At 37.7% G+C, this 26,520-nt stretch overlaps 1 protein-coding gene across 3 annotated transcripts in view; it reads left to right on the top strand.

Annotated features, from left to right (window-relative positions):
• The window catches only part of LOC128238902 (transcription initiation protein SPT3 homolog), a 44,445-nt gene extending 18,932 nt beyond the window's left edge, over positions 1-25,513 (top strand). For 2 of the 3 annotated variants that reach the window (XM_052955214.1, XM_052955212.1), the window contains 11 exons: positions 873-957; positions 1,276-1,362; positions 2,679-2,778; positions 10,719-10,793; positions 11,190-11,251; positions 13,743-13,818; positions 16,237-16,358; positions 21,186-21,338; positions 22,626-22,718; positions 23,284-23,397; positions 23,725-25,513. In XM_052955214.1, the coding sequence (XP_052811174.1) occupies positions 873-957; positions 1,276-1,362; positions 2,679-2,778; positions 10,719-10,793; positions 11,190-11,251; positions 13,743-13,818; positions 16,237-16,358; positions 21,186-21,338; positions 22,626-22,718; positions 23,284-23,397; positions 23,725-23,772 (1,015 nt within the window). In that variant the 3' untranslated portion in view covers positions 23,773-25,513. The remainder of the gene's footprint in view (positions 1-872; positions 958-1,275; positions 1,363-2,678; positions 2,779-10,718; positions 10,794-11,189; positions 11,252-13,742; positions 13,819-16,236; positions 16,359-21,185; positions 21,339-22,625; positions 22,719-23,283; positions 23,398-23,724) is intronic. The other variant, XM_052955215.1, reaches the window with a different exon arrangement.
• Positions 25,514-26,520: the final 1,007 nt, after the last annotated feature.

Below are 26,520 nucleotides of genomic sequence, written 5' to 3'. Positions count from 1 at the left end.
CGTAAGAGATGTGATACACCAGTAAGTAAGATTCAATGCGTTGTACACAATGATGTCAATTTTATGTAAGTTTTTGACAATTTATTTTTTTTCTTGGAATTGTATCATCTGGTGTCTAGCCCCTTTAAGTAATCACTTAAGGACCTTCACTTTCATGCAAGATCCACAATTTCCACCACAAAGGTCAAGGTCACACTTACAGGTTAAAATATCAGTATGGAATGCTGCATATATGCATAAACAGTATATAATTTGTTGTGTCCAAGCTGTTACTTTGTCATGAATCGAGGGATTTTAAAATTTGTTGGCAACATAAAGTAATTATGACCTGTCGCGTGCAAGAATATGTTTTAACTCGATTGTGATGCAAGCTGAGCTTATAGAATCACTCTTGAGTCCGTTTCTTGGGCAGAAACCAGTGCAGGTGGCCATTTTGAGACGCCATAGGATAGTACCCCTGGTGGGGATCGAACCCAAGACCTTGGATGAAAGGGGGACAACTTAACCTCAAGACCACTCTCACCCTTAAGAAATTGCATAATCCATTGAACTGGATGGCATTTCAGGGGAATTCGTCACTTACATTTGTACTGTGGCAGCTCTTGTCTAAGGCATGGTATATATGGATTGTTGCCATTTTTTGTGTTTTCAGAAAAAGTTGGGGATTTGCCATTTGTGTGTGTGTGTTCTTTTTAATAATGGAATGTGGAAATTGTTGCCATATCTGTGTTTTCCAGGCATGGAATATGGGCATTGTGGCATTTTTTGTGTGTGTTTTCCAGGAATGGAATATGGGTATTGTTGCATTTTTTGTGTGTGTTTTTCAGGCATGGAATATGGGCATTGTTGCATTTTTTGTGTGTGTTTTTCAGGCATGGAATGGGAGACTGCGACCAACCCCTGCTGGAGTCTGCAGCTCTTGTTGAGGAAATCACACAGCATCAGATGATCTCAGTGGTAGGGTTTATGTTACTGATGATTAAACTGACATGCTAGTAGTAGTTAATGTACCCTATTGTTCTGACATACAGTCATGGTAGACAAACTAGTAGTACGTATAAACAATGCCTACATATAGATGTATATATGTATAAGTGCATTAATACATTCTACGATTGCACTTTTTCTTCTTATATTTGGCAATGAATGTGTGATTTGATAAGAAAGCCAATGCTTTTGGAAATTTAGTGAATACAAGTTCTGGTAAATATGCATTTTCCTGAAACAATTCTTTACACATGTCAACTATATAACATACTGGATTCTGTGTTTCAGCTGTACCAGGCTGCAGATGTGTCTGCCATGCGTGGATCCAAGCTTCTTGGGGTTGAGGACTTCCTGTTTCTTATGAGGAAAGATAAGGTTTGTGACAACTTATAACTTTATTGTTTCTGTCTAGCATTGTCATTTATTGACTGTTGAGATTATAAAAATCAGGGGTTGATCCTGGATTTGTCGTTAGGGGTTGTGCGACTCCGGAAGAAGCTTTTTGCTAAATTTTATGCACCTGCCAGTCATAATGTCCTTCTTGTTTTTTGGTTTCTTTTAGGTAGGATGATATTTATGCCCCCCCTTGGAAGAAAAGGGGGTATATTGCTTTGCACATGACGGTCAGTCAGTTGGTCGGTTGGATCGTGGTAGACCAAAGCTAGTCGGAGTGGTAACTTAACAATTCCTAGACCTATGGTCATCTTACTTAACATGGAGGCTGATCCTGACCAGTAGATGACCCCTATTGATTTTATGGGTCATAACTTGTCAATGCTTGCACCCATGACCCTCAAACTTGACTTGGAGGTTCGGCCTGACCAGTAGAGAACCCCTAATGATTTAAGGGGTCAATGGTCAAGGTCACAGTGACCTTAAAGGCAAAAAGCTAGTCTGTCTGATAACTTGACAATGCCTGCATCCATGGTCCTCAAACTTAATATTAGGGTTGGGGCTAGGTTAGAGTCAAAGGTTAAGGTCACAACTCATATAGGTCATTCAAATTTACATCATATTTACTTATTCTCTGCTGCTTAGAAAATACCTGTTTATCTGCAAATATCAGTCAACATCTGAACATGATTAAAAACTGTACCTATTTTTCTCACATTTTAAATGGTCGTAATTTTAAAACTGCCTCAAAGACATCCAATGTCAATGACAAATCAGCTGTTATTTCAGGCCATGCATATTTCATTTAATTGTCGAAATATGCCTGACAACATGGCGCTCAGGGGGGCATTAAGTTTGACAAACATCTCTTGTTTTAAATTATTACCGCCAGAGTAGTAATTGTTTTAAGTTTCTCAATTACCTGAACATGCAACAATAAAAGACTTATGAATGAAATCTATATTAATTTAGAAATGTGTGTTTTCTACATCAGAGAAATTGACATTTAAAACAAGAACTCTCATGTTCTCAGAAATGTAATATTATATTTATGTAAGCTTAAGGCTGAGTTAGGTCACACACAAGTTCTTGTCCTTGATAAAAACCAGAACTGACGTCTATTTTGAAAAAGTGATCTTGATTGGGCCAAAACCAACTAGCTGTGTGTTGCCAGCAGACATGAAAAACATATTGCTCTGAGAAGTATCGCATTCTTTTGTTGGGGAGATTGTAATTTTATACAAAATCGCTCATAAATTCAGATTATGTTATATATTTGGAGGCGCTGCTTTTTATAGGTAAAGTTGCGTCGCCTGCTGCGCTACATGAACTTACGGGACCTGAAGGCAACTTTTAATCGTGCCACCAGTGTTGAGGAGGAGAATGGGACGGAGACAGGTGGGTGTGCCGGGGTGGGTGGGTGTGGATGATGGGGGGGTTGAAGACAAGTTAGTCTACCTGGAGGGTTGGGGAGGAGGGTGTGCAGGGGGTTGTATTGGAGCTGATGTTTGGGGTTGCAGCAGGTGTGTGTGGCAGAGGGGTCCAGGGGGCATGGACCAGGTTCAGTGTTGGGGAAGGATCCTACACTCTAGTATCCAACACTCGCAGGTGGCAGACAAAATGATTTGATGTGAATATAACAAGGATGATAGACTACAGTGGTGTTATCGGGAAGGGCACAATGGGCAGGTTATGAGTTCACTTTAAAGCTGCACTCTCACAGATATACCATTTTTACAACTTTTTTATTTTTTGTCTTGGAAAGAGCAAATTTTTGCGTAAATATCTGCAAACCAATGAAATAAGATTGCTGACAAAAAAAAACAGATCGTAGATTTTCATACTTCTGTTCGAAAATTAATGTTTTTATGGCTTCAACCGTTACTAACGGTTTAGGAAAAATGCAGAAAACATCAATTTTTGAACTTAAATATAAAAATCTGTGATTTGATTTTTTGTCAGCAGTCTGGTTTCCATGGATTTTTGCAAAAATTGGCTCGTTCCAAAACAAAAATTAAAAAAAGTTGTCAAAACAATCAATATGTGAGAGTGCAGCTTTAAATGTATGCCTGAAACATGGTCCAGCTGCTGTCTCATTTCAATATTGGTACTAGCTTCTACTGCAGAATTAAAATAGTCCTCTGAACATTTTTTGAAATTTGAATATTATTTCTGTCCTTGTTGTGTGACTCCATACTCCAAATTTGAGGAAAGTCATGGAAATATACAATTATTCTGGTATATCTAGTGTAAAGGGAAGTAACTGGTATAATTAATTTGGTTGCAATAAATGATAATGCTGGATTGTGGGAAGCCCTTTCGTAGACTTTATTAGCAATGTACAAACTTCTGATTACTTAAATTAATAAAGATGCATTCTTATTCCCAAATAATAATATTGTTTTAATATTCCAAAAAGAATGAATGAATGTCGAAAACAATGGTTCTCATCAAGGATATCGAGTTTAATTTAAAAAAACAACATTAAACACAGTATTTCTACATTATGAGACTAAAGTAAACTACCGTAAATCTTTTAGCATTCACCAATCATTTAATATTTTTGCATTTTCTGCTATTAAATACAGGGTTACAATTTTGTTATATGTAAATAATATTTTCCACAAATGCATTATTTAGTAAGTAGTTAAAGGTTTATCTGTCAAAATTGATGTTTGTTATAAATGTGTTTGTATTGATTTTGAATAAGAGTGTCACTTTAATATAAAACTCTTACATACGAAATGGAAGTTCTGTGTTTTAACTGAATACTGAAATTAAAATTTAGTTTGTTAAATATATCGGATTCATTACCATATATCGGATTCATAACCATATATAGCTGAGTAACATTAAGACCCCAGGAAATGTGATATTGTTATTGTATTATGACTCAGCTAGAATATCTTGTAATTGTAATTCTGCCATATTATCTGAGGATGGAAGCCTATCTCTCCGTGGGGAACAGTGATACAATAACAAGGTTAAAAACTCCAGAAAATTCTTGGAATTGAAGAATCATTTGGCAGCCTTGACTTTTTAGTACTATATTATAGGGAGTGTTGTTGAGCTGTTCTCCAATGGTTTGACCTTATGAAAATCACTTAATCTATGTTCAGTAATCTTTTGGGAGAGCTTTTGTATTTTGTTTCAACAGTATTTATAATAATGGCTGTTGTCAAATGTACAGTACACAATGTTCCTTGATTTGCATAAGGGATTGTCCATCTGAATAGGAGACTTTAACCATCGTAACAATGATGTACGTTTCATAGATCAAGAATGTCAGATTATTATTTAGCGAATTTCACAAATTCATTAGTCAATTAAAACTGCACTCTCACAGATTGACTAAAATTGGATCGCAGTTTTTCATACTAATACGGTCGATTTAAAAGTCATGTTTTATGGCTAAAATCATTACTAACGCTTTAAGAAGATAGAGTTTATCGGCATAAAACATAAATTTTTGAACGTAAATAACAAAAGGTGCGAACTGATTTTTGTCAGCAGTCATATATCACTGGTTTCCAGACATTTACGCAAAAATTGGCTTATTTCCAAAGATTTTTTTATATTTTTTTCAACGACATTTTTGTCGATTCAAGCAGTAGGTACAACAGCATACACAAAACATGCAACGTAACATTCATACATACATTAAAATATTCTACTGTATTGTTTTAATCACTGTACAAATATAAAGAAAAGATAAAATAGTTTTCAAAACGATCAATCTGTGAGAGTGCAGCTTTCATTGACTAATGAAGGTCCTAGTTTCGAAAATGGATAATACATCTACACAGAAATAACGATTCGAAATGCAATCTTACAATAAGCGCATTGATAAGTTTTTCTAAAGAAAACTCAGATTAAAGAATTATTTACTAGGGGTAAATTTTGTTTGTTAACAGTTGATAAATATAACATTTGTGAGGTTCTTTTCGTGTCATTTTTCCTGACTTCCATATAGCAAGGAAACTTGGAATTGACGACACCATAATTATCTCCATTTTTTCCTGAAGAACAGTCAGTTACTCACACACTATTTAATGTTCCACATGAATTGAAAAAACAACAAACAAGTAAACCCTCGCAAAATTAAGTTAGTCTACAGTAGGTGAGAGGTCAAAAATCAGTTTGCATAGAATCACGTCCTTCATTAAACTTTCTGTCCACAATTCATGTATCTGTTATTCTAGGTCTTATACATTTCCGTGAAATGTCATATCACCTGCTACATGGTCTTATTTTAGAATGACATTTAGAAAGCTTTCAGAACTTTCATTAGAAATGAAATATTTCTCCAACTCTGTAATGATCAGTTCATATTTCTTCAGGATAGAAGGTCATCGAAACTTTACCTTGAGGTCAGATATAACCTAGATTTGCTTTTATTAGCTGTTCTGAATCTTAGACACGCAAGTACTTAAATATTAATGATAAATAGGAACAAGAATGTCAGAGGTAGGCTAATAAGTATTAAATGTACATCTAATCTATGAGACTAAAATTCATTTCTTATAGTTTATAATCATTATTTAAACCTTCTTTGTGACCATAATTAATAGAATCATCCTCATCTGTTTCAATGGTAGAAACCATTACTGATGTCCAACTTGAGAAGCCATAAGAGTGTTCCCTCCTTGGGGATCGAACCCACACCCTCTGGGGTGAGAGTCGGACACCTATCAAACCCTTACGGTCTTGGGTGACAGTCCAAAACCAAGACCACTTGACCACTCCCGCCCAGTGGGGATCAACCCACAAAGTCTTGGGTGACAGTCCAAAACCAAGACCTCTTGACCACTCTCCACAGTGGGGATCAAACCCACAAAGTCTTGGGTGACAGTCCAAAACCAAGACCTCTTGGCCACTCTTGCCCAGTTGGGATCAAACCCACAAAGTCTTGGTAGACACTCCAAAACCAAGACCTCTTGACAACTCTCCACCAGTGGGGATCAAACCCACAAAGTCTTGGTAGACAGTCCAAAACCAAGACCTCTTGGTCACTCTTGCCCAGTGGGGATCAAACCCACAAAGTCTTGGGTGACGGTCCAAAACCAAGACCACTTGACCACTCTCCACCAGTGGGGATCAAACCCACAAAGTCTTGGGTGACAGTCCAAAACCAAGACCTCTTGACCACTCTTGCCCAGTGGGGATCAAACCCACAAAGTCTTAGGTGACAGTCCAAAACCAAGACCACTTGACCACTCTCCACCAGTGGGGATCAAACCCACAAAGTCTTAGGTGACAGTCCAAAACCAAGACCACTTGACCACTCTCCACCAGTGGGGATCAAACCCACAAAGTCTTGGGTGACAGTCCAAAACCAAGACCACTTGACCACTCTCCACCAGTGGGGATCAAACCCACAAAGTCTTGGGTGACAGTCCAAAACCAAGACCTCTTGGCCACTCTTGCCCAGTGGGGATCAAACCCACAAAGTCTTGGTAGACAGTCCAAAACCAAGACCTCTTGGCCACTCTTGCCCAGTGGGGATCAAACCCACAAAGTCTTGGGTGACAGTCCAAAACCAAGACCTCTTGGCCACTCTTGCCCAGTGGGGATCAAACCCACAAGGTCTTGGTAGACAGTCCAAAACCAAGACCACTTGACCACTCTCCACCAGTTGGGATCAAACCCACAAGGTCTTAGGTGACAGTCCAAAACCAAGACCACTTGACCACTCTTGCCCAGTGGGGATCAAACCCACAAGGTCTTAGGTGACAGTCCAAAACCAAGACCACTTGACCACTCTCCACCAGTTGGGATCAAACCCACAAGGTCTTAGGTGACAGTCCAAAACCAAGACCACTTGACCACTCTCCACCAGTGGGGATCAAACCCACAAAGTCTTGGGTGACAGCCCAAAACCAAGACCACTTGTTGACCACTCTCCACCAGTGGGGATCAAACCCACAAAGTCTTGGGTGACAGTCCATAACCAAGACCTCTTGACCACTCTCCACCAGTGGGGATCAAACCCACAAAGTCTTGGGTGACCGTCCAAAACCAAGACCTCTTGACCACTCTCCACCAGTGGGGATCAAACCCACAAAGTCTTAGGTGACAGTCCAAAACCAAGACCTCTTGGCCACTCTTGCCCAGTGGGGATCAAACCCACAAAGTCTTGGTAGACAGTCCAAAACAAAGACCACTTGACCACTCTCCACCAGTGGGGATCAAACCCACAAAGTCTTGGGTGACAGTCCAAAACCAAGACCTCTTGGTCACTCTTGCCCAGTGGGGATCAAACCCACAAAGTCTTGGGTGACGGTCCAAAACCAAGACCACTTGACCACTCTCCACCAGTGGGGATCAAACCCACAAGGTCTTGGTAGACAGTCCAAAACCACGACCACTTGACAACTCTCCACCAGTGGGGATCAAACCCACAAAGTCTTGGGTGACAGTCCAAAACCAAGACCACTTGACAACTCTCCACCAGTGGGGATCAAACCCACAAAGTCTTGGTAGACAGTCCAAAACCAAGACCTCTTGGCCACTCTTGCCCGGTGGGGATCAAACCCACAATGTCTTGGTAGACAGTCCAAAACCACGACCACTTGACAACTCTCCACCAGTGGGGATCAAACCCACAAAGTCTTGGTAGACAGTCCAAAACCAAGACCTCTTGGCCACTCTTGCCCAGTGGGGATCAAACCCACAATGTCTTGGTAGACAGTCCAAAACCAAGACCACTTGACAACTCTCCACCAGTGGGGATCAAACCCACAATGTCTTGGTAGACAGTCCAAAACCAAGACCTCTTGGCCACTCTTGCCCAGTGGGGATCAAACCCACAATGTCATGGTAGACAGTCCAAAACCACGACCACTTGACAACTCTCCACCAGTGGGGATCAAACCCACAAAGTCTTGGTAGACAGTCCAAAACCAAGACCACTTGACCACTCTCCACCAGTGGGGATCAAACCCACAAAGTCTTGGTAGACAGTCCAAAACCAAGACCACTTGACCACTCTCCACCAGTGGGGATCAAACCCACAAAGTCTTGGTAGACAGTCCAAAACCAAGACCTCTTGGCCACTCTTGCCCAGTGGGGATCAAACCCACAAAGTCTTGGTAGACAGTCCAAAACCAAGACCACTTGACAACTCTCCACCAGTGGGGATCAAACCTACAAAGACTTGGGTGACAGTCCAAAACCAAGACCTCTTGGCCACTCTTGCCCAGTGGGGATCAAACCCACAAAGTCTTGGTAGACAGTCCAAAACCAAGACCTCTTGGCCACTCTCCACCAATGGGGATCAAACCCACAAAGTCTTGGTAGACAGTCCAAAACCAAGACCTCTTGGCCACTCTCCACCAGTGGGGATCAAACCCACAAGGTCTTAGGTGACAGTCCAAAACCAAGACCACTTGTTGACCACTCTCCACCAGTGGGGATCAAACCCACAAAGTCTTGGGTGACAGTCCAAAATCAAGACCTCTTGGCCACTCTTGCTCAGTGGGGATCAAACCCACAAAGTCTTGGTAGACAGTCCAAAACCAAGACCACTTGACCACTCTCCACCAGTGGGGATCAAACCCACAAAGTCTTGGGTGACAGTCCAAAACCAAGACCTCTTGGCCACTCTTGCCCAGTGGGGATCAAACCCACAAAGTCTTGGGTGAGAGTTTGACACATATTAAACCCTTAAAGATGCACTCTTATTCCAAAATAAGATTCACAACATTGATACAATTGTTTAAATTAACCACAAAAGATTTATAGATGTCGAAAACAATGGTTCTTATGAAGGATACCTTGTTTAATTTGAAAGAAAGGCGCAGAAAATATGGTATTTGTTGGACGCTTCTTCACCACTCTCAGTGTGTTGGGGATCAAACTCAGCTCTTGAGTGAGAGTTGGACACCACTAGACTACCCTCACCCTGGTGGGGTTGGACACCTTTACAACTAGACCACTGTCACCCTGTTATCTCTTGTATACTGTATTTAGAGGAGTTTTAAGATGTATGCTAACAAGTTGAATATGCATATGCAGCATATGGGCATTATTTATGAGGTAAGCAGTGTTAACATTTTATAAACACAATACAGTAAAACTGCGATCGTTCGAGGTCGCCAGGGACCGAGTCAAAACCTCGAGGGAACCGATGTTTCGAATGACCCGATTTTCAATTTTCCAGTTTGATATGAAATATCTTTCAGTGTATTTTAAGTTTGAAGTCGTCAAAGAGACTGTTTACTAAGACTCCGATTATGTGTTGCGTTGTGGAAATCGCTATTATGTTCAAAGGTTAATGTAAAACACAAAAGAAAAAACAATAAATTAATAAATAGAAATGTTTGTTTTAACAAAAAAACACATTTTCGTAACAAGCAACATTTGAATGACAGTACATAATGTGCCATTAGTCAGATTTAAGTTTCGCAAAATCAAGGATTGTTGATTGGCGCATCTTGTCTGTTTCGCGAAACTGTTCAGTCAAAACCTCGAGGGAACCGATGTTTCGAATGACCCGATTTTCAATTTTCCAGTTTGATATGAAATATCTTTCAGTGTATTTTAAGTTTGAAGTCGTCAAACAGACTGTTTACTAAGACTCCGATTATGTGTTGCGTTGTGGAAATCGCTATGATGTTCAAAGGTTAATGTAAAACGCAAAAGAAAAAACAATAAATTAATAAATAGAAATGTTTGTTTTAACAAAAAAAACACATTTTCGTAACAAGCAACATTTGAATGACAGTACATAATGTGGCATTAGTCAGATTTAAGTTTCGCAAAATCAAGGATTGTTGATTGGTGCATCTTGTCTGTGTTTCGCGAAACTGTTCAATCGTAATGTGACGTGCCAGCGAACAGCACGGTCAGCATCGGCAGTGAACTCCAAGAACCTTCTGACCACATCTAAAGCGTTAACTTCTCGTCATTAACTTCTCATGATTATCATCTCAAATGCCCATATCAACTAATATCGGTCATGCGTTAACAGTGAAAAACGTTTTTTCACACCTATCAAATTGCCTTTCAACTGTCATTGCAATTTTTACGACTTGCGAACATTTTAACACCTAGCAATTGTTTGTTTATTTTGGAACTCGCGTTCGGGAAAAAGTGTGAAATTATGTCCTCGAGGGAACCATAAGGTTTTGTGCATGATTTGTGTACTTGGGACCGAGGATACTGCTCGACATAATTAGGTTCGATGCAGCGTGGGTATATTTTATATGAAAATAGGAGGAAAAAAGTTCGGGACCAAGCTCCGACCACGAGGGAACGCCGGTTCTCGAACGACCGCTTGTTTGAGGGAACGCAGTTTCACTGTATATATAGCATGAACATGTTTTGTCTATTTACAGCATCAGACTTGAAGCCAGTGTGTGGCAAGCGTGTCAAGATCTGCCATGACTTCCTATCTTCCATTGATCAGACAGGTACAGTGTTTGAAACTTTCTGAGCTCATATATTGGTTGAGGTATTGTCATAGTTGTTGTGTTGTATGTGTCTGCATCGACAGAAGGGTTCAGAAACTTAAATCTTGGACATAGCTTAAAAATTGTTATTGGAATATCTCTCTCTCTCTCTCTCTCTCTCTCTCTCTCTCTCTATATATATATATATATATATATAGGAGGTATAATAAATGAGGTATTGTATTTGTGGTATTATGTATCAGGTATTATATATGAGGATATATATATGAAGTTTTAATAATGAAGTATTTAATGTGAAGTATTATATGTATGGTATTATACGTATAGTATTGTATATGATGTAATATATAAGAGGTATATGTGAGGTTTTATATTGTTCTTGTTTGCCTATTACAGGTGAACTGGTTGCTCTGTTTGATGATGAGGAGGAGGATGATGTAAAATATGAGCGGCTACTGGTATGTTTAAGATTCCACATTACATGAAAACTTGCTTATCTTACATATAAAGATCCATAAGCTGCATGGTGTTCATGTGATCAAATATATTATGATATCTTCTAAAATTTTGAATTTTTCAATATATGGTAATTAAAGATAAAAGAAATTCTAGAAATTTTAAAATATAAAAAAAGCATAAAAACTGAAATACAAAAACCTAAAAATACTGAGGCATTATTTATGAAGTAAGCAGTGTTAACATTTTATAAACACAATATATGATATTTATGTAGGAACTTGCCCACACTGCAGTAAAAGTTGTCAACATTCAAATGTTAATGGTTTAGTTAATTTTTTTGTTGAAACTTTTTGCAATCATGCAAGTTAATAAGCCTTTCAGAGGCCTAATGTTAACTGTATTTGTTTACTTTATTAAAGTGAATATAATCGGATTATTAGTTCTGCGTTTTCTCCTGGAGGTTTTATTCGACTCGAGTGGATATTTGCAGATTGTTTTAACGACGCACCATTTTTTTTTATGACATCATTTTAACATTGCGCAGCGATACGTGTTATGACGTGACGTCACAAAGTTGGAATACAGCCATATTGCACTGGAGTGGAATACGGACTACCGTATTTTGCGATATGTATTGCGTGTGGATTTATGATGGGTATATAATAAAAACAAATATACCAACCAATACTGCGAGTGTGGCTTTAAACTAAGTGAACTGGTAATTTGTAAATTAGTATCATAGTCACTAGCAGGTGTTTGATTCATGCATATAAAGTAATTTATAGAGGATATAAATATAGAGTTTGTTTCGGTGTATGATTGTAGTATATTTCACTGAGTGAGGACCAAAAGTTATGTTTCATGAGTGGCTAAGAATGACTTGCTGTTTTCGAGGTGAAATATATTCTAAAGCGAACAATTTTTCTCTTCATGATATGTCTAAAAGTGGTATAAAAGGCATTTGATTTAATTTTATTGGAAAAACATGCATAAGTGTATAAGTGAATTTATATGTTCACTGTTCAAACAGTGAAATGTCATTTTAATTTCATATATACGTCTCTACAAACTACCAGAAAGCATGCAATATAGAAAGTGGTTTTATCTTGCTGCTTTATGAAATTATTTCAATGTCATTTCAGCTTCCCCATGCACATTTTAATTACATTTCTGAAGAAATAGACAGGGTTTATTGCGAACTTCAGCCTGACAGTTGAAATACATTGACGTCATTTTGAATTTCAGCCTTTCAAATGAACATTCAATTTTGGAGCAGATTTAACATAATTTCAGTATTTTTTTTGGATAAAATCGAGACAGCAGTGCCTTATACTGGAAATCAGGTTCTGCCAAATCACTAATAATTATACCCCCACAAATGAAGTTTGAGGGGGTATATAGGAGTGAGCTTGTCGGTCGGTCTGTCGGTCGGTCTGTCGGTCAGTCTGTCGGTCGGTCGGTCTGTCAGTTTTCATGGTTTCTGGACGATAACTCATGAAAGGCTAGACAGATTTGAAATTTTTTTGGTACACAGGTGTAACATCAGAAGATACAGGTCAAGGTTGATATTGGGGCAGGTGGGGCCAAGGTCAAGGTCACTGTTACTAAAAATAGAAAAACGGTTTCCGGACGATAACTCATGAAAGGCTTGACAGATTTGAACAATTTTTGGTACACAGGTGAAACATCAGAAGATACAGGTCAAGTTCGATATTGGGGCTGGTGGGGCCAAGGTCAAGGTCACTGTTACTAAAAATAGAAAAACGGTTTCCGGACGATAACTCGTGAAAGGCTAGTTTTTCTTGTTAGCAGTGTAACTTCTAAATTACTCAACAGTTTTAAATAAAACAATACATGCATGATAAAAGAAGATGCAGTGTGCAGTAACCTTGGAGTTATGGCCTCTTTTCAAAGGAATGGTTTGCCATTCCTGTGTCCAGGCGGCATTTGGGGGTATTCGTCACTCCTGTGACAGCTCTAGTTTGAATTTCAATTTATTGCGCTATGTGATTTCATGGTGAAGACCACGCTACCTGATATATGGATCCAGCATAATGAGTGTAGATCTATGATCATGGCCTATCCATGTATTTTACACTGTTTATGACAGGGTGCAGGGCTGGGCTCCTGATGTCCGGATCAAGCTCTTGAGAACAGGTAACTTACATTTCCAAAGAAATAGATCCATGATCTGTGCCTGTTCATGTATTTCTCAGTGTATATTACAGGGTGCCCACCTGGTCTTCTGATGTTTGATTGATCAAGCATATGAAAACAGATAACTTTTATACCCAAAGAAATAGTTCCATGATCTCGTCTGGCATGCAAGCTGTCCATGTATTTTGTAGTGTATATTACAGGATGCAGACCAGGGCTCCTAAATTAAATGTTCGATGGTTCCAGCATACATGTATGAGAACAGATTTACATTTCCAAAAAATAGATCCATGATTATACCATGTTTAATGTATTTCTCCATGTATATTACAGCGTGCGGACATGTCCTCTCGATGTATGGATCCTGCGCAGTATATGGAGTTTGCAGAGGCCCGCAGTGTCAACTTCAGTATGTATTGTGTATTCTTCTTCTAAGATATTTCAATTGTTGTTGCTTTTGCAGATCATTGCAACTTCAGTATGTTTCATATTTGTAATAATCCAAGTTTTCATTTCTGTTCTGCTTGCCGTTGCTATAAAGCATTGGGACTGCTTTTATATAAATGGGATGATTAAGATCAGGATCAATCCAGAAATCAGAATAGATGTGGAATATATGGGTCATTTCAGTTTCTGACTATTGTGAAGTGGTTATTTTTTGCTGCACATTTGAATTAAAAAAGATAAGAAGTAGCTTAAAATTGAAAAAAAACACACTTAAACTTGGTTCTACCGTATTTTCTCGACTATAAGGCGATTCGCTTATAAGACGGCCCCCTAACTTTGCCCATGAAATCTGGTGCTTTTTGTTTCGACTCGCTTATAAGACGGGGTCAATTTTTAAGCAAATCTAAAATGCTAAAATTCTTCCTAATGTGTAAAAATGTTCAAGCTCAACAGACAATTATCGACTTTCGCGGTAACTGTTTTTGTTTTACTCAAAGAAAATGGCGGTCAACTGTGAGCTCTCTATTTGGAGGTAGGTTAAAATGAGTACATAAGTTTGCAGGACAGGTCGTTACTTATCGGAATTGTAATAATTAATCAATAACAACATATGTTTGTTTTAGTTTTTTTGTTTTTTTTTAAGACACCAATGAAGTTCTTCGGCAAAATAAATGGCTTCAATAACATAACTGCGAAAAGCCTAGGCATGAATAGGTGTTTGTTTAGCAATAATGCTTTAGGCAATATTGTCCCTTGATTGGCGACGAACATAAAGGATTCATATTCGCATTGTCATTTGTTTGCTTAATCAAATTGACAGTTAGGTACCTACATCATATTAAGATTCCAATTTATTGATTTGATCTGTCAAACTAATTATACTGACACGCGCCATGAGAAAAAATGCAGATATAACGGTACACTGTGTGACGTCAGAGCACGCGCGGTGAAGAGATTTCGTGTTGTTGTTTACTTAATTGCCCCATACTTGTATCAGCAGACGATATACTGGATAGACGAATACCCTATGTAAAATTTTACTGATTTTGACTTGAATCTTTTTTAATATTTTATCGACTCGCTTATAAGACGGGTCCCCTACTTTGGGGGTAAAAATCGGGACCCAATTTCCCCGTCTTATAGTCGAGAAAATACGGTAAGCCCCTCAACCCTGATTTAAAGACCCTGTATTACTTCTGAGGTCATACCGTATCTGTTGGATACTTGTTGGATACTGGCTGAGACGTTCTGAATGGTTTTACTTGATCATACAACTTCAGTGGTATGTTGCCATTGGTGATCAGATGACCCTCACTAATTTTGATGTGAGTAGGTCAAAGGTCACAGTCAACAGTATTATGAAAACTTAGTCTGCACAATTACTTGTGATCAATTTCACTTAGGACCATCAAACTTCAGTGATATATTGCCCTTTACCGGTATATGACCCCTACTGATTTTGAGGTCAGAAGATCAATTGTCAATAACAAATGCATTTTTTGTTAAAACACCATTATTGATCTTCGGTATGTGGCATATTTTTGACAAACATCAACTGAATATTACATATTATTTGACTATGACTGTATACATTTGTATATCAAGTCTCAGAATAAGGCTTAAATAGTGGAGTTATTCCCCTTAGGTGACTAATAAAAGTGAATGAGCGTGGGCATCTTGCCACTAGCGAAGCTCTTTTTTTTTATTACCATCATGCAGATGTCTTAAAGGAGAAGTTGAGATAAGCATTGACATTTATCATTTTTTTCAGGCAGTTTCTTGGAATTCTTAGCTCTTGGAAATTCTGTACAACTTTATTAATATCATAACTTAACAATACTGGTACAGATGAACACATATTATTTAAATAAAATGTTGTTTCTATATCTGTATTTATTGGAAAACAAGATATTGGTTTAGACATAGGTAATTGCTAAGGGGTTTCTTCCCGATTTAGTTGTTTCTCTGACCATGGTTTTACTGTGGTGTAATACTGTTAAGTCATATTATTAAAGTGTATGTTATAGATGTAACATACACTTTTACATATTTTAAATCTAGCAATTTAATAAATTTGACTATAATCAATGGGAACATCTGTTTAAAGTTTTATAATGAAAGATTGTTGAAAAAAGAAGTTAGACCACATTTTATGTTTGGCAAAAGTAAATCTTTTTACTGGTGTTCTTTTTAGTTTTCTTGGAATTCTACCTGGGAAGGACTTAATTAATTGACTAATATATCTCCTACTTAAGAACCTTCATGCCTGAAATTCATTTAGGCTTTTTCGCCAATTCTCATATCTACATATGAAAATGTTGTTGTTTATTGTATCTGAATGACCAAAAAAGCCCTGCACTACAACATGCTGGTATTTCAGGTCGAAAACACAAGACCCAGAAGTTCAGAGAATGGTTGTTTACTGGCCTTGATGTTGACATTAAACCTACCCAGACAGCTGTGGAGGTTGTGTCATACCTGGCGTACGAAACAGTGGCACAGGTACGATTATACATTCACACATGTTTTGTTTATAGGAAATCCTTTTAAACATCTTCATTTCAATTCATGTTAAAGGTTGATGTGAGACCAGCCAATTCTTGGCATGTCATGTCAATCATTGCATAAATATACAAGACGTTTGCATAGATACGGACATGTATCATACATTCTGGAGTTGTAGCGATGGTTGACTTTTACAAATATTAGCGTGACTTGTCGTACGCTTCATGAATACCCTAACTCACACACAGTTGTGAGTGCAGTCAGACGACAAGTAACATGTATAGTCATATGACTGCTGGATGACAGGATACTCCTGCGATCAAACAGGATAACTAAAGACTTGTAGTCTGACAATTGCATAACTTTTGAGGACCTGTCAAAGACCACCTACAACCAGTTTGGTTGCAGGCAGGTTTTTCAGCATTATCAAAAACCTCTTCATTACCACCTGTAACCCAGGACTTGTATGATTCCTTACGATTTTTAGTTCTAGCTGGTCGTAGCCTGGAGTTTGTTGTCTTATCTGGGGCTTATAGTACATATAAAGTATGACACTACCTAAATCATTATGAAAGTTCATAAGTCAAACTACTAAACGCCAATATTTAAAAATATAGAAGGAAAAGGTGATGCTTAAAGTTACAATGTGAAGGGTGCCTGCCACACCGAAGTTAGTCCTTCTATATATTAATACAGTAGCGGCAGTCTTGCAAACAGCAATCCAATCTCTTCTAACAGTACTTGTATCAAGTTAACTATCAGTACTAAATAGTATTATGATATTGTCTTCCTATAAATATCGTACATAATAATGCCAAGTAGACCTTTTGTTACTTAGGACGAGGTAATTTATTGAATTCTGTCAGTTTGCAATCCAATTATCTTTAACTTTTGCAGTAACAGCAATGAAATATGATATTGAGTATCAGAGTTTCTTAGTAAAAATACATATATTACAGTTATGCCAATTAAGAAGAGATTTATCAGAAAACTTGTTTTCTGAAAAATGGAGGTCCTAACCCTGATTTTGGTATTAGGCATTCAAAGGAGTGTTAATGAATACTTGGGACACAAGAAGGTTGTTCATGGAAATTCACAATATGACATTATTCGGTAACCATACTGATGGCCCAAACAAAGAAGGGGGAGGGGGGATATAGATTTGCCCTTGTCCGTCCATGCGTCCTTCTGTCTGTAAGTGTTATGAGAACTTGCGTCGATCAAAACTCCATCACAATATTGCCTTGAACCATGAAACCTATGGCTCATGTTAATGGGGTACTGCAGTTTTGCGAAAAGTTATGGCCCTTGAATAAGCAAAAAATGGCAGTTCTGGATTTGTGTCGCACAAAACTCAAAACTATATTACCTACAGTCATGAAAGCTTAGAGGAAGCTGTGCGTCTGGAGTTTTGTTTCCCACTGCAGAAAGTATATCTAGAGATATGGTCCTTAAATAAGCATAACTTCAAAGTTATAAATCATACACTCATGAATTGTTACTGGAAGGTATTTGATGTTATTAAAGTTGTTGAAATCATAATTTTTATGCACCTTTAAAGAGAATGAGCAAAATAATGGCCCTTGCTTTTGTGATAGACCTGGCATATGGGGGCATCCATGTTCTATGCACATATTTTCAGTTTAAAGATTATTTCATATGCAGGATTTAGTCAGGAAATGGGGTACGAAAGTTGGGGTGGGGTTAGAATCTAACTGTACAAAACTGGCGAATTACTTGCAGCCCAAATTAATATTCCCTTAAACATGTTACTGATTAAAATGTACTAAAAACAATTTTCATTTTTCAATGTTTAATATTGAACAATAACAGAATCTAGGTTATTTTGTATGTATGTATAACAGTTGTGTCTATACACGTTTTATACAGTATACGTGTGGAGTCATTGAAAGTTATCGCGACTGCCATTCTCGTGTCTTTCCTTGGGGTTTTCTTGTATCCCTGCTGCATGTATGCGATCCTGTCCCGTTGTGGGGGAATCCAGAACAGCTGTTTGTCGTTGTAGACATACACATTGTCATCTGAGTCAGTTGCAAGACCCTGTGGGGAGCCCCCTTCAAACTCAAACATGGTTTTCCCAGTCTTCATATTAATTCCACGCACTCTCCTGTGTGAGGCCTCAGATACAACAATTTCACCAAACTTCATTGTTGCACAGAGGTAGAATTTGCTACTAAAACAAGGTTCAGCTATAGGGTTTATGTCCAAAGTTTGCATAACACGACCTTTAGAGTTGACAATTTCGATAATAAACTCGATATCGTCCCTCTCGGGGTGCGATTTCAGTTGAATTCCAACTGCCAGAATGAGCTCTTTTGCGTAGAGTGGGCAAACAGCTGTTGAAAAACACTCCCCAGAAGTGTTGAAGTTCTTCCTTTTCACAACTTTAGCTTCCGAGGCACAACCAGGATACATCAGCTCGTACAACTGAACATCCTTAAATTCTGTTATTTTTTTCATTGTTTTTACAAATTCCGGGTCATTCTTATTAATATCATTGCGCATCTTGAAGCGTTCAAACGAAACTACAATGTCATTTCTCCTTGAGCATATCGACAATGGGGAATACAAGGTGAAGCATATCTCCCCAATACACTGAAACTCATCATTGTACAATGTCAAGGTTTTTCTGGTAATTGCCACTATGTACCGCTCTATACTTACACACCCACGTAAATACCTGTCTTCATCCGGCACATCATCTTTTTTCAAATCGTTGTCTTCCAAGGTCGCAACTGGTAGAACAGTCTTTACTGCCACATAGTTTAACAAATCCATGTTATCAGGTCGCGAGGGAGGCAAATATTTCCCCATAGCGAGCTTATGACTACGGTTATGTTTAGAGACACACTTTTGGCACAGATATACCCTACATTGCCCGCACCAGCCTCGGGCAGGTTGTGACTGGTTCACGCATGGGTCACAGATAGGAGCCAACGAGGTGGACTCATCACTGGGTGCTGGGCTCACCTGAATGGGCTTTCCACCACCTGAGCCCATTGCTTGACTGTCTTGTCCCCTTTATTTATATATATACACTGATTGCTTATACATATGATTTCCTTTATTCAATTTGTAGATTCATAAATGTACTTCTTTATACATGAATTATGATGGCCAGTTTTTTACTTCACTTCATGCAGATTAGAGATCCTTTCTATGTATTTATATTGTGTTTTCTGCACTATCACTGATTACATTTTTTTTAATCTAAGGTTCCGCCTTATGTTTATACATGATTTAAATCATGAATTATTTAAATAAAAAAATCCACATTTCAGTGCTCAACGGGCATTCTCTAAAAGTGCCCATAGATTTAAAATTAGGTTTTAAAATAAATACCAATTACTGTTAAATATCATTCGTTGTACAACCATTCCTTTCACGAGTGAATTCCTCATAATCCATAAACCCTTTATGTTACTGTCCTTTAGTATACAGTAATTATAAGTGTCTTATACTCAATAGTAGAATTTATCAGCAGAATTAAAAACACATTGTGAATAGTGTAATAGTTCTACGTACTTTCTGAACCAAAAGTTGTGCTCACAATTGCAAAGGATATATTTAATAGAACTAATCAATAACTCTTATCTACTGATTACTATTTAAACACTACATTTCACCTGTCTTTAAATCAATCGACTGGCATTGAATCTTGTTCTGTGACCATAGCAGAGTTTGCTTTAAATAAACAGACTGGCGGTAATCTGATAGTTCTTTTTGTAATGCCATTACCGAAAGTTTATTTCCTAAAATATCCATGTGTATTTTGTTTTATCTGTAACGAACACAAAGACGTTAGTCTTGTTATATTTAAAAAGTATGATAGAATGGTTCAAAATAATTTATGGGATTTATATACAGTGTTAATTAGATTATTTTAAAGCACAGATTTAAATAAAGAGTTTAAGAAAAATATGCTAGCTTAGGCTTAGATTTTCTCTTCAAACAATTTATTAAGCAAAAAAAAACTGTTTATAAAAATTTACACACATTAAACTTTCTAAACTAGTGGTAGGCAAGGGAGCATACCATATGAAAACATCTTTCAGTTTGACAAGGCCAATCTTCCACACCTAAAATGATTTCATACATGTTTCTTCATTTGAATCCTTATATGTAGCCCGCTGGGATTTGGGGAGTTATGCCCCTTTGAGATGAATTGCCTTTGATGTAGATAGTGAAACTGGCCAAAATCACTCGAGTTATCTTGACAGTTCATATTTCATTTATTCAAATTCCTTGCTGAAACCTGAATTTATAAACCCAAATACAGTCTATCATAATTATCTTTCAATAAAAATAATTCCCATTACCAGCAAAAAGAACTCTTTGAAGCTGCACTCTGACAGATTGAACATTTTGAACAATTTGGAAATCAGTCTCTTGTATTCAGGGAACCAGTCTGACTGGATGTCCATTGTTTTCGGTTGTGGCCCTGGCTTTACTGGTGAAGCTGGACAGCCAGGCTGGTTACCTTGATCCAGTGTCTCAGACCCTGCCTAGTCTCATGTATACAGGGAACCAGTCTGACTGGATGTCCATTGTTTTCGATTATGGCCCTGGCTTTACTGGTGAAGCTGGACAGCCAGACTGGTAACCTTGATCCAGTGTCTCAGACCCTGCCTAGTCTCATGTATACAGGGAACCAGTCTGACTGTATGTCCATTGTTTCAGATTGTGGACCTGGCTTTACTGGTGAAGCAGGACAGCCAGACTGGTTACCGTGATCCAGTGTCCCAGACCCTGCCTAGTCTCATGTATACAGGGAACCAGTCTGACCGTATGTCCATGTTTCAGATTGTGGACCTGGCTTTACTGGTGAAGCAGGACAGCCAGACTGGTTACCGTGATCCAGTGTCTCAGACCCTACCAAGTATCTTATATACCGGGAACCAGCCAGCCACACCCTCACCACTGATACCCAAACCAGATCTCACTTCTCCCACTGGGGTAAGTCTTGTGGAAAATATTTTAAGATTATCTGTTCTTCGGATAAAACAAATGAGGTATTGTCATAGCCTTGGTGTTGTCGGCTAAAGTGTAATAACTTTAAACGTGGTCATATCTTATTTTAAAGATATCCAAGTGAAGCTTGGTTACTGTGTTTGTTGTAAGAGAAAATGTGTGCACATGCAGCAAGGCCCATAACTCTGGCTTTAATCATTGGTGAGTTATGTCCCTTGTCAGACTAAAACACAAGAACAGACAGCTGTTGGTGGTCACTCTGTGGTGCTCATGTTTAGGACAGAAAGATCTGTTGAAAAATAACAGTAACATTCTAACATCTCATATACAAACAATCTCATTCAAATTATGATGTTCATTTTATTTCATTAGGATGTGTACTTATATCAATACAATGTAGCTGAAAGTAAATTGAATGATATTTAATTTCTTGATAATTGCAATTACATCAATCCGATTTACTTAAAATGTCTTAACTGTTTTACAACTTAAACAGAGTGAAAGAATAATACTTATAAGATATATTTCCAGACTTAGATTGCAAAATTATTTTCATGTAGCATCATCAAATGAGTGTTTGGGATATGACTACCTGGTATACAAAATACAACCAGAGAAATGAATAAAAATCTTCTTTTAACAAGTTTCTGTTTTCTTCTTGAGAGGAATTTTCGAAGGGTTGTGCATTGTAATCTCTGCTTGTGCTGCCTCTGTTATTTCAGAAAATTCAAATAACAATAATGCTAAGATAAAACCAATACTGTTTACTGTTACACTTAATATACAAGAATGCCGGGTTTTCATGGTAGATATACATACTCTCAACAAAATCATTTAAGGCTCACCTATATAATTCTTGAAATATTGATATACAGTAAAACTGTAATTACTCAAGCAGTTGGTTTCTTGAGAATTACGGTTTGTTCAATGTTAAGGCTTATTTTTGACCTTTACTACTTCTATTTCATATAAAATACACTGAAGATGGATCAAAACCTTGAATAATTTGAGCGCTTAAGCATCATTTCTGGTCCAATACAACAATCATACACAAAAGCTTATGGTTACCTCAATGTCTTAATTTCACAGAAATTAATAAGCTGTGAAAACAGATATTAATTGATAACTTACTTCAGAGGTTTGCTAACAGAAATATGGAGAGAAACGTTAGTTCCTTAGATTAAAGGTTCGTACGAAAACAAATTTTAATAAAATTGGATTGTCAAAAAAATTTGTTCTGATAAATGATAGTAAACTCAACATGTTTTTCAGAGCCCTCCCGGTACCCCAGGTTCCGCCCCACTGAACCCGCTCACAGGTAGCGCAGGGGCGGGCTCAAAACTCAAACCAAAGAAGAAAAAGAAGGTTAATGTTTGATTAATTAAAAGACTAGTTTGACACATTTTTGAAGTTCAATAGGAATCATACAACACACCCATCAGACTATACTACCCAGGGCTTGTAAATACAGTATTCCATTTAAAACTTGTATGCATTTCAATTTTGCAAAGCAAATGCCTTCATGTGGCATTGTTGAAGTGAAAAAACTATGGCAAATGAAAGAAAAAAGGGTTAGGAGTATTCAAATAAAAAATGTTACCCATGTTACATTATGCACACATACAGCAAGGCTCATAGCTCTGGCTCTAATATTGTCAAGTTACGCCCAATTTGTTTGAATGAGAGTAGAAACAACAGACAAACATTCTGTGGTCGTAATTAACACAAGCTTGGGCTTGTTTATAAAGAAGTCTTATTTCGATGACTGTACATTGACGTTCGCTGTTTGCACCACAGCACTCTGGTCTCATTTAGGCAATCCAGCTGAAGAGATAAACAAGGCCATGGGGGAGATACAGACGTGTTATCAATCCATTCACTTGAAATGAAGTTGCCTTGTTAATGTATTATTTTATACCCTTCCTCTTAGTCCGGTCCCGGGGGTGTTATGGAGGTACCGATGTCACAAGCCATCCAGCCAGCAGAGATACAGGAAGCTATGAGAAGATATAGTCGCTTCATTGGTCCCTTTGCTTCGGAAATGGTAGGCCAGCATATTTCTTCCATGACAAATCTTAAAATCCCTATTATACTAAAGTTAGTAATTGACTTAAAGGTTTAGAAAATGATAACATAAACTACAGTTGCATTGAAAATTTTAATCAAACTCCTTCAAATATTAATCCAAAAATGCTTCAGATACGTATAAAAACGATAATAAAATTATTTTTGTTCTTGAATTTAGTGTGCTAAGTATTTCACTATAAAGATGACAGTCAGGATTTATGTTACTGAATTGATAATAGGCTATTATAAGGATGCGTATCATTACTTTTAACAGTAACCCTGCCATGTACACTCTGCATTTCAGAAGTTTAATTCAACCCTGTCACCCAAGTTCCTGAATCTGTGTGTATGAAGGCAGATAGCGCGGTCATTATTATACAAGCTAGACTATATCTGCTGATGGCATATCAGCGATGGCTCAAACAATTGTGTTTGCATAAGTGAAACATTCAATGATTGCTAGAACAGTTCAAGCTTCAGCTGACTGCTCAAGTTATTGATTCTTGTGATGGCATCATTGACAATTGATGCCTGGAATATATTTTGTGATGGCATCATTGACAATTGATGGCTGGAATATTTCTTGTGATGGCTTCATTGACAAGTGTTTGCTGGAATATTTCTTGTGATGGCATCATTGACAAGCGATGGCTGGAATATTTCTTGAGATGGCAACATTGACAATTGATGGCTGGAATATTTCTTGTGATGGCATCATTGACAATTGATGGCTGGAATATATTTTGTGATGGCATCATTGACAAGCGATGGCTGGAATATTTCTTGTGATGGCATCATTGACAAGTGTTTGCTGGAATATTTCTTGTGATGGCATCATTGTCAAGCGATGGTTTGAATATTTCTTGTGATGGCATCATTGACAGCGATGGCTGGAATATTTCTTGTGATGGCATCATTGACAAGCATTTGCTGGAATATTTCTTATGATGGCATCATTGACAAGCGATGACTGGAATAATTCTTGTGATGGCATCATTGACAAGCATTTGCTGGAATATTTCTTGTGATGGCTGGAATATTTCTGTGATGGCATCATGTATCAGTGATAGCTGGAATATTTCCTGTGATAGCATCATGTATGAGCGATGGCTAGAATATTTCTGCTGATGGATTTAGTGACAAGCGGTGGCTGGAAAACTTCTGCTGATGGCATATGCTAGTGGCAGATATTCCTAATTGGACATTCAGTTGGACCAAAGTTTTAGAGCAATATATCCGTATGTTCATATGATGATGATAAGTAATATGAAAATTATGATAAGCATAATACTAATCAGTGTGTTTAACTGGTGTTTAGATTACTATTTCTCCCACCTCAGATAAGTAGATCCAATAATGTAATCATGCTAGAAATTCTTATCGTGCCCACGGGCGAAGATAAAATGCCCGTATGGAACTCCTTTTTAATTGTCGCCACATTGGAATTACCTCCCTTGTTAAAGACAGTCTTCTGTAGCATCATAGAAACCTTGTCTAGTGGTAATATTTAGAATGCTAATTAACTATTTCTCGCTTCAAATGTCACCATAAAAAAGTTTTCACGCATTTTTCAAGAACTAATGCTCCACTCTCCTCCGAACTATTTAAAGACCGATTTGACTAGTAACAACCTGAATCACTGTGAGCATATCCATGACAACCACGAATTATCAAATATCCATACGCATTTATTTTCACTACGCTCAAAAGAGTTCCAGCAAAAATTACATTTTTACACAATTTTGTTTAACTGAGGTGGGAGAAAAAGCATCTACCATAGCCGCTCGTGTAAGATAGGTTCATCCCAACCCTCGCGCAGGGTATTTTGCGGAAACTCTGTAAACCTCGTTTCTGCAAAACACCCTGCGCTCGGGTCGGGATGAACCTATCTTACACTCTCAGCCATGGAAAATACTTATATTCTATGTGTAACATGGGGATGAAGAAATTGAAACTGTTCTTGCTTTTGTTTCAATGTGCACTAAAAATAAAACATGTTATTTTAAATATTAAAAAAATATTGTTTTAGTATGTTTCAAATACCTGAATTGATATCTTGTTAAATATTTCTTGCAATAAAATAGACAAATGTTTGTCTTGCGTTTAATATTTTCAAAGACAAAATCTGGATATTGTCATATCTGTAGTGATGCTGTTGACGTTCAAACTTTTTTCCAATTACCATGAAACTTGGTACTCAGTGTCATGTACTTTGTGGTTATCATACCAGCCTAGAAAGTCACACACAGGTGGTGTCCATGGCTTTAATATTTGTTGAGTTAACCCCCTTGATTAAATTAGAGAAATTGATCAAAATACATGTGGTGCCATTGTTTGAGTTTAGTCTCGCCCCATAAATGGTGAGACATTGTTTTTGCTCGAGTTGTCTGCCTGTCCGTCACAAATCAAGTCCAAATCATATCTCCTGAAGGATTTCAAAATAACTGCCCACAAATGTTCACCATGTTAAGATGGTGTGCATGATACAAACAGCTCGGTTCAAGGTCACACTTACAAGTTGTATGACGACATTTCGATTTCGCTCCTTATCTCTTGAAGGAATCAAGGATATTAAAATAAGCATCCACAAATGTTTGCCATATAAACACCATGTATAGAATAATGTCTCAAAGGTCAATTTCTTGAAGGACTTTGAAATGAGCGCATAGCGCATGTAACAATCAGCCCTGTTCAAGGTCAGGATCACACTTAGGTTAAAGGTCAAATGACTACATTTTTTGTCTGCTTCATATTTCTTCAACTGCATGAAGGCTTTTGAAATAACTTGCCACAAATGTTCACCATATTGAGACGATGAGAATAGGGCATGCTACAGCAGCTCAGTGCAAGGTCACACTAAAAGGTCAAAGGTCATATGACTATTTTGTGTCCACTCCATTTCTCTTGAACTGCTTCAAGGATCTTGAAATAACTCACCAGAATCGTTCACCATATTGAAATGATCTTACGCTAAGATGTCAAAGGTCATATGACTATATTCAACATATTGCAACAAAGTGCATAGGGGAAATATCAGATTTTGATTACAAAAACAACTGTCTAGTTTTACTCTGGTAGTTGATGGGCTAAGCTGGTATTT

Source organism: Mya arenaria, chromosome 6 (assembly GCF_026914265.1).
Source record: "Mya arenaria isolate MELC-2E11 chromosome 6, ASM2691426v1".
NCBI lineage: Eukaryota > Metazoa > Mollusca > Bivalvia > Myida > Myidae > Mya > Mya arenaria.
Note: the sequence above shows the minus strand (reverse complement) of the source record. Positions and strands in the feature narration are given on the sequence as shown.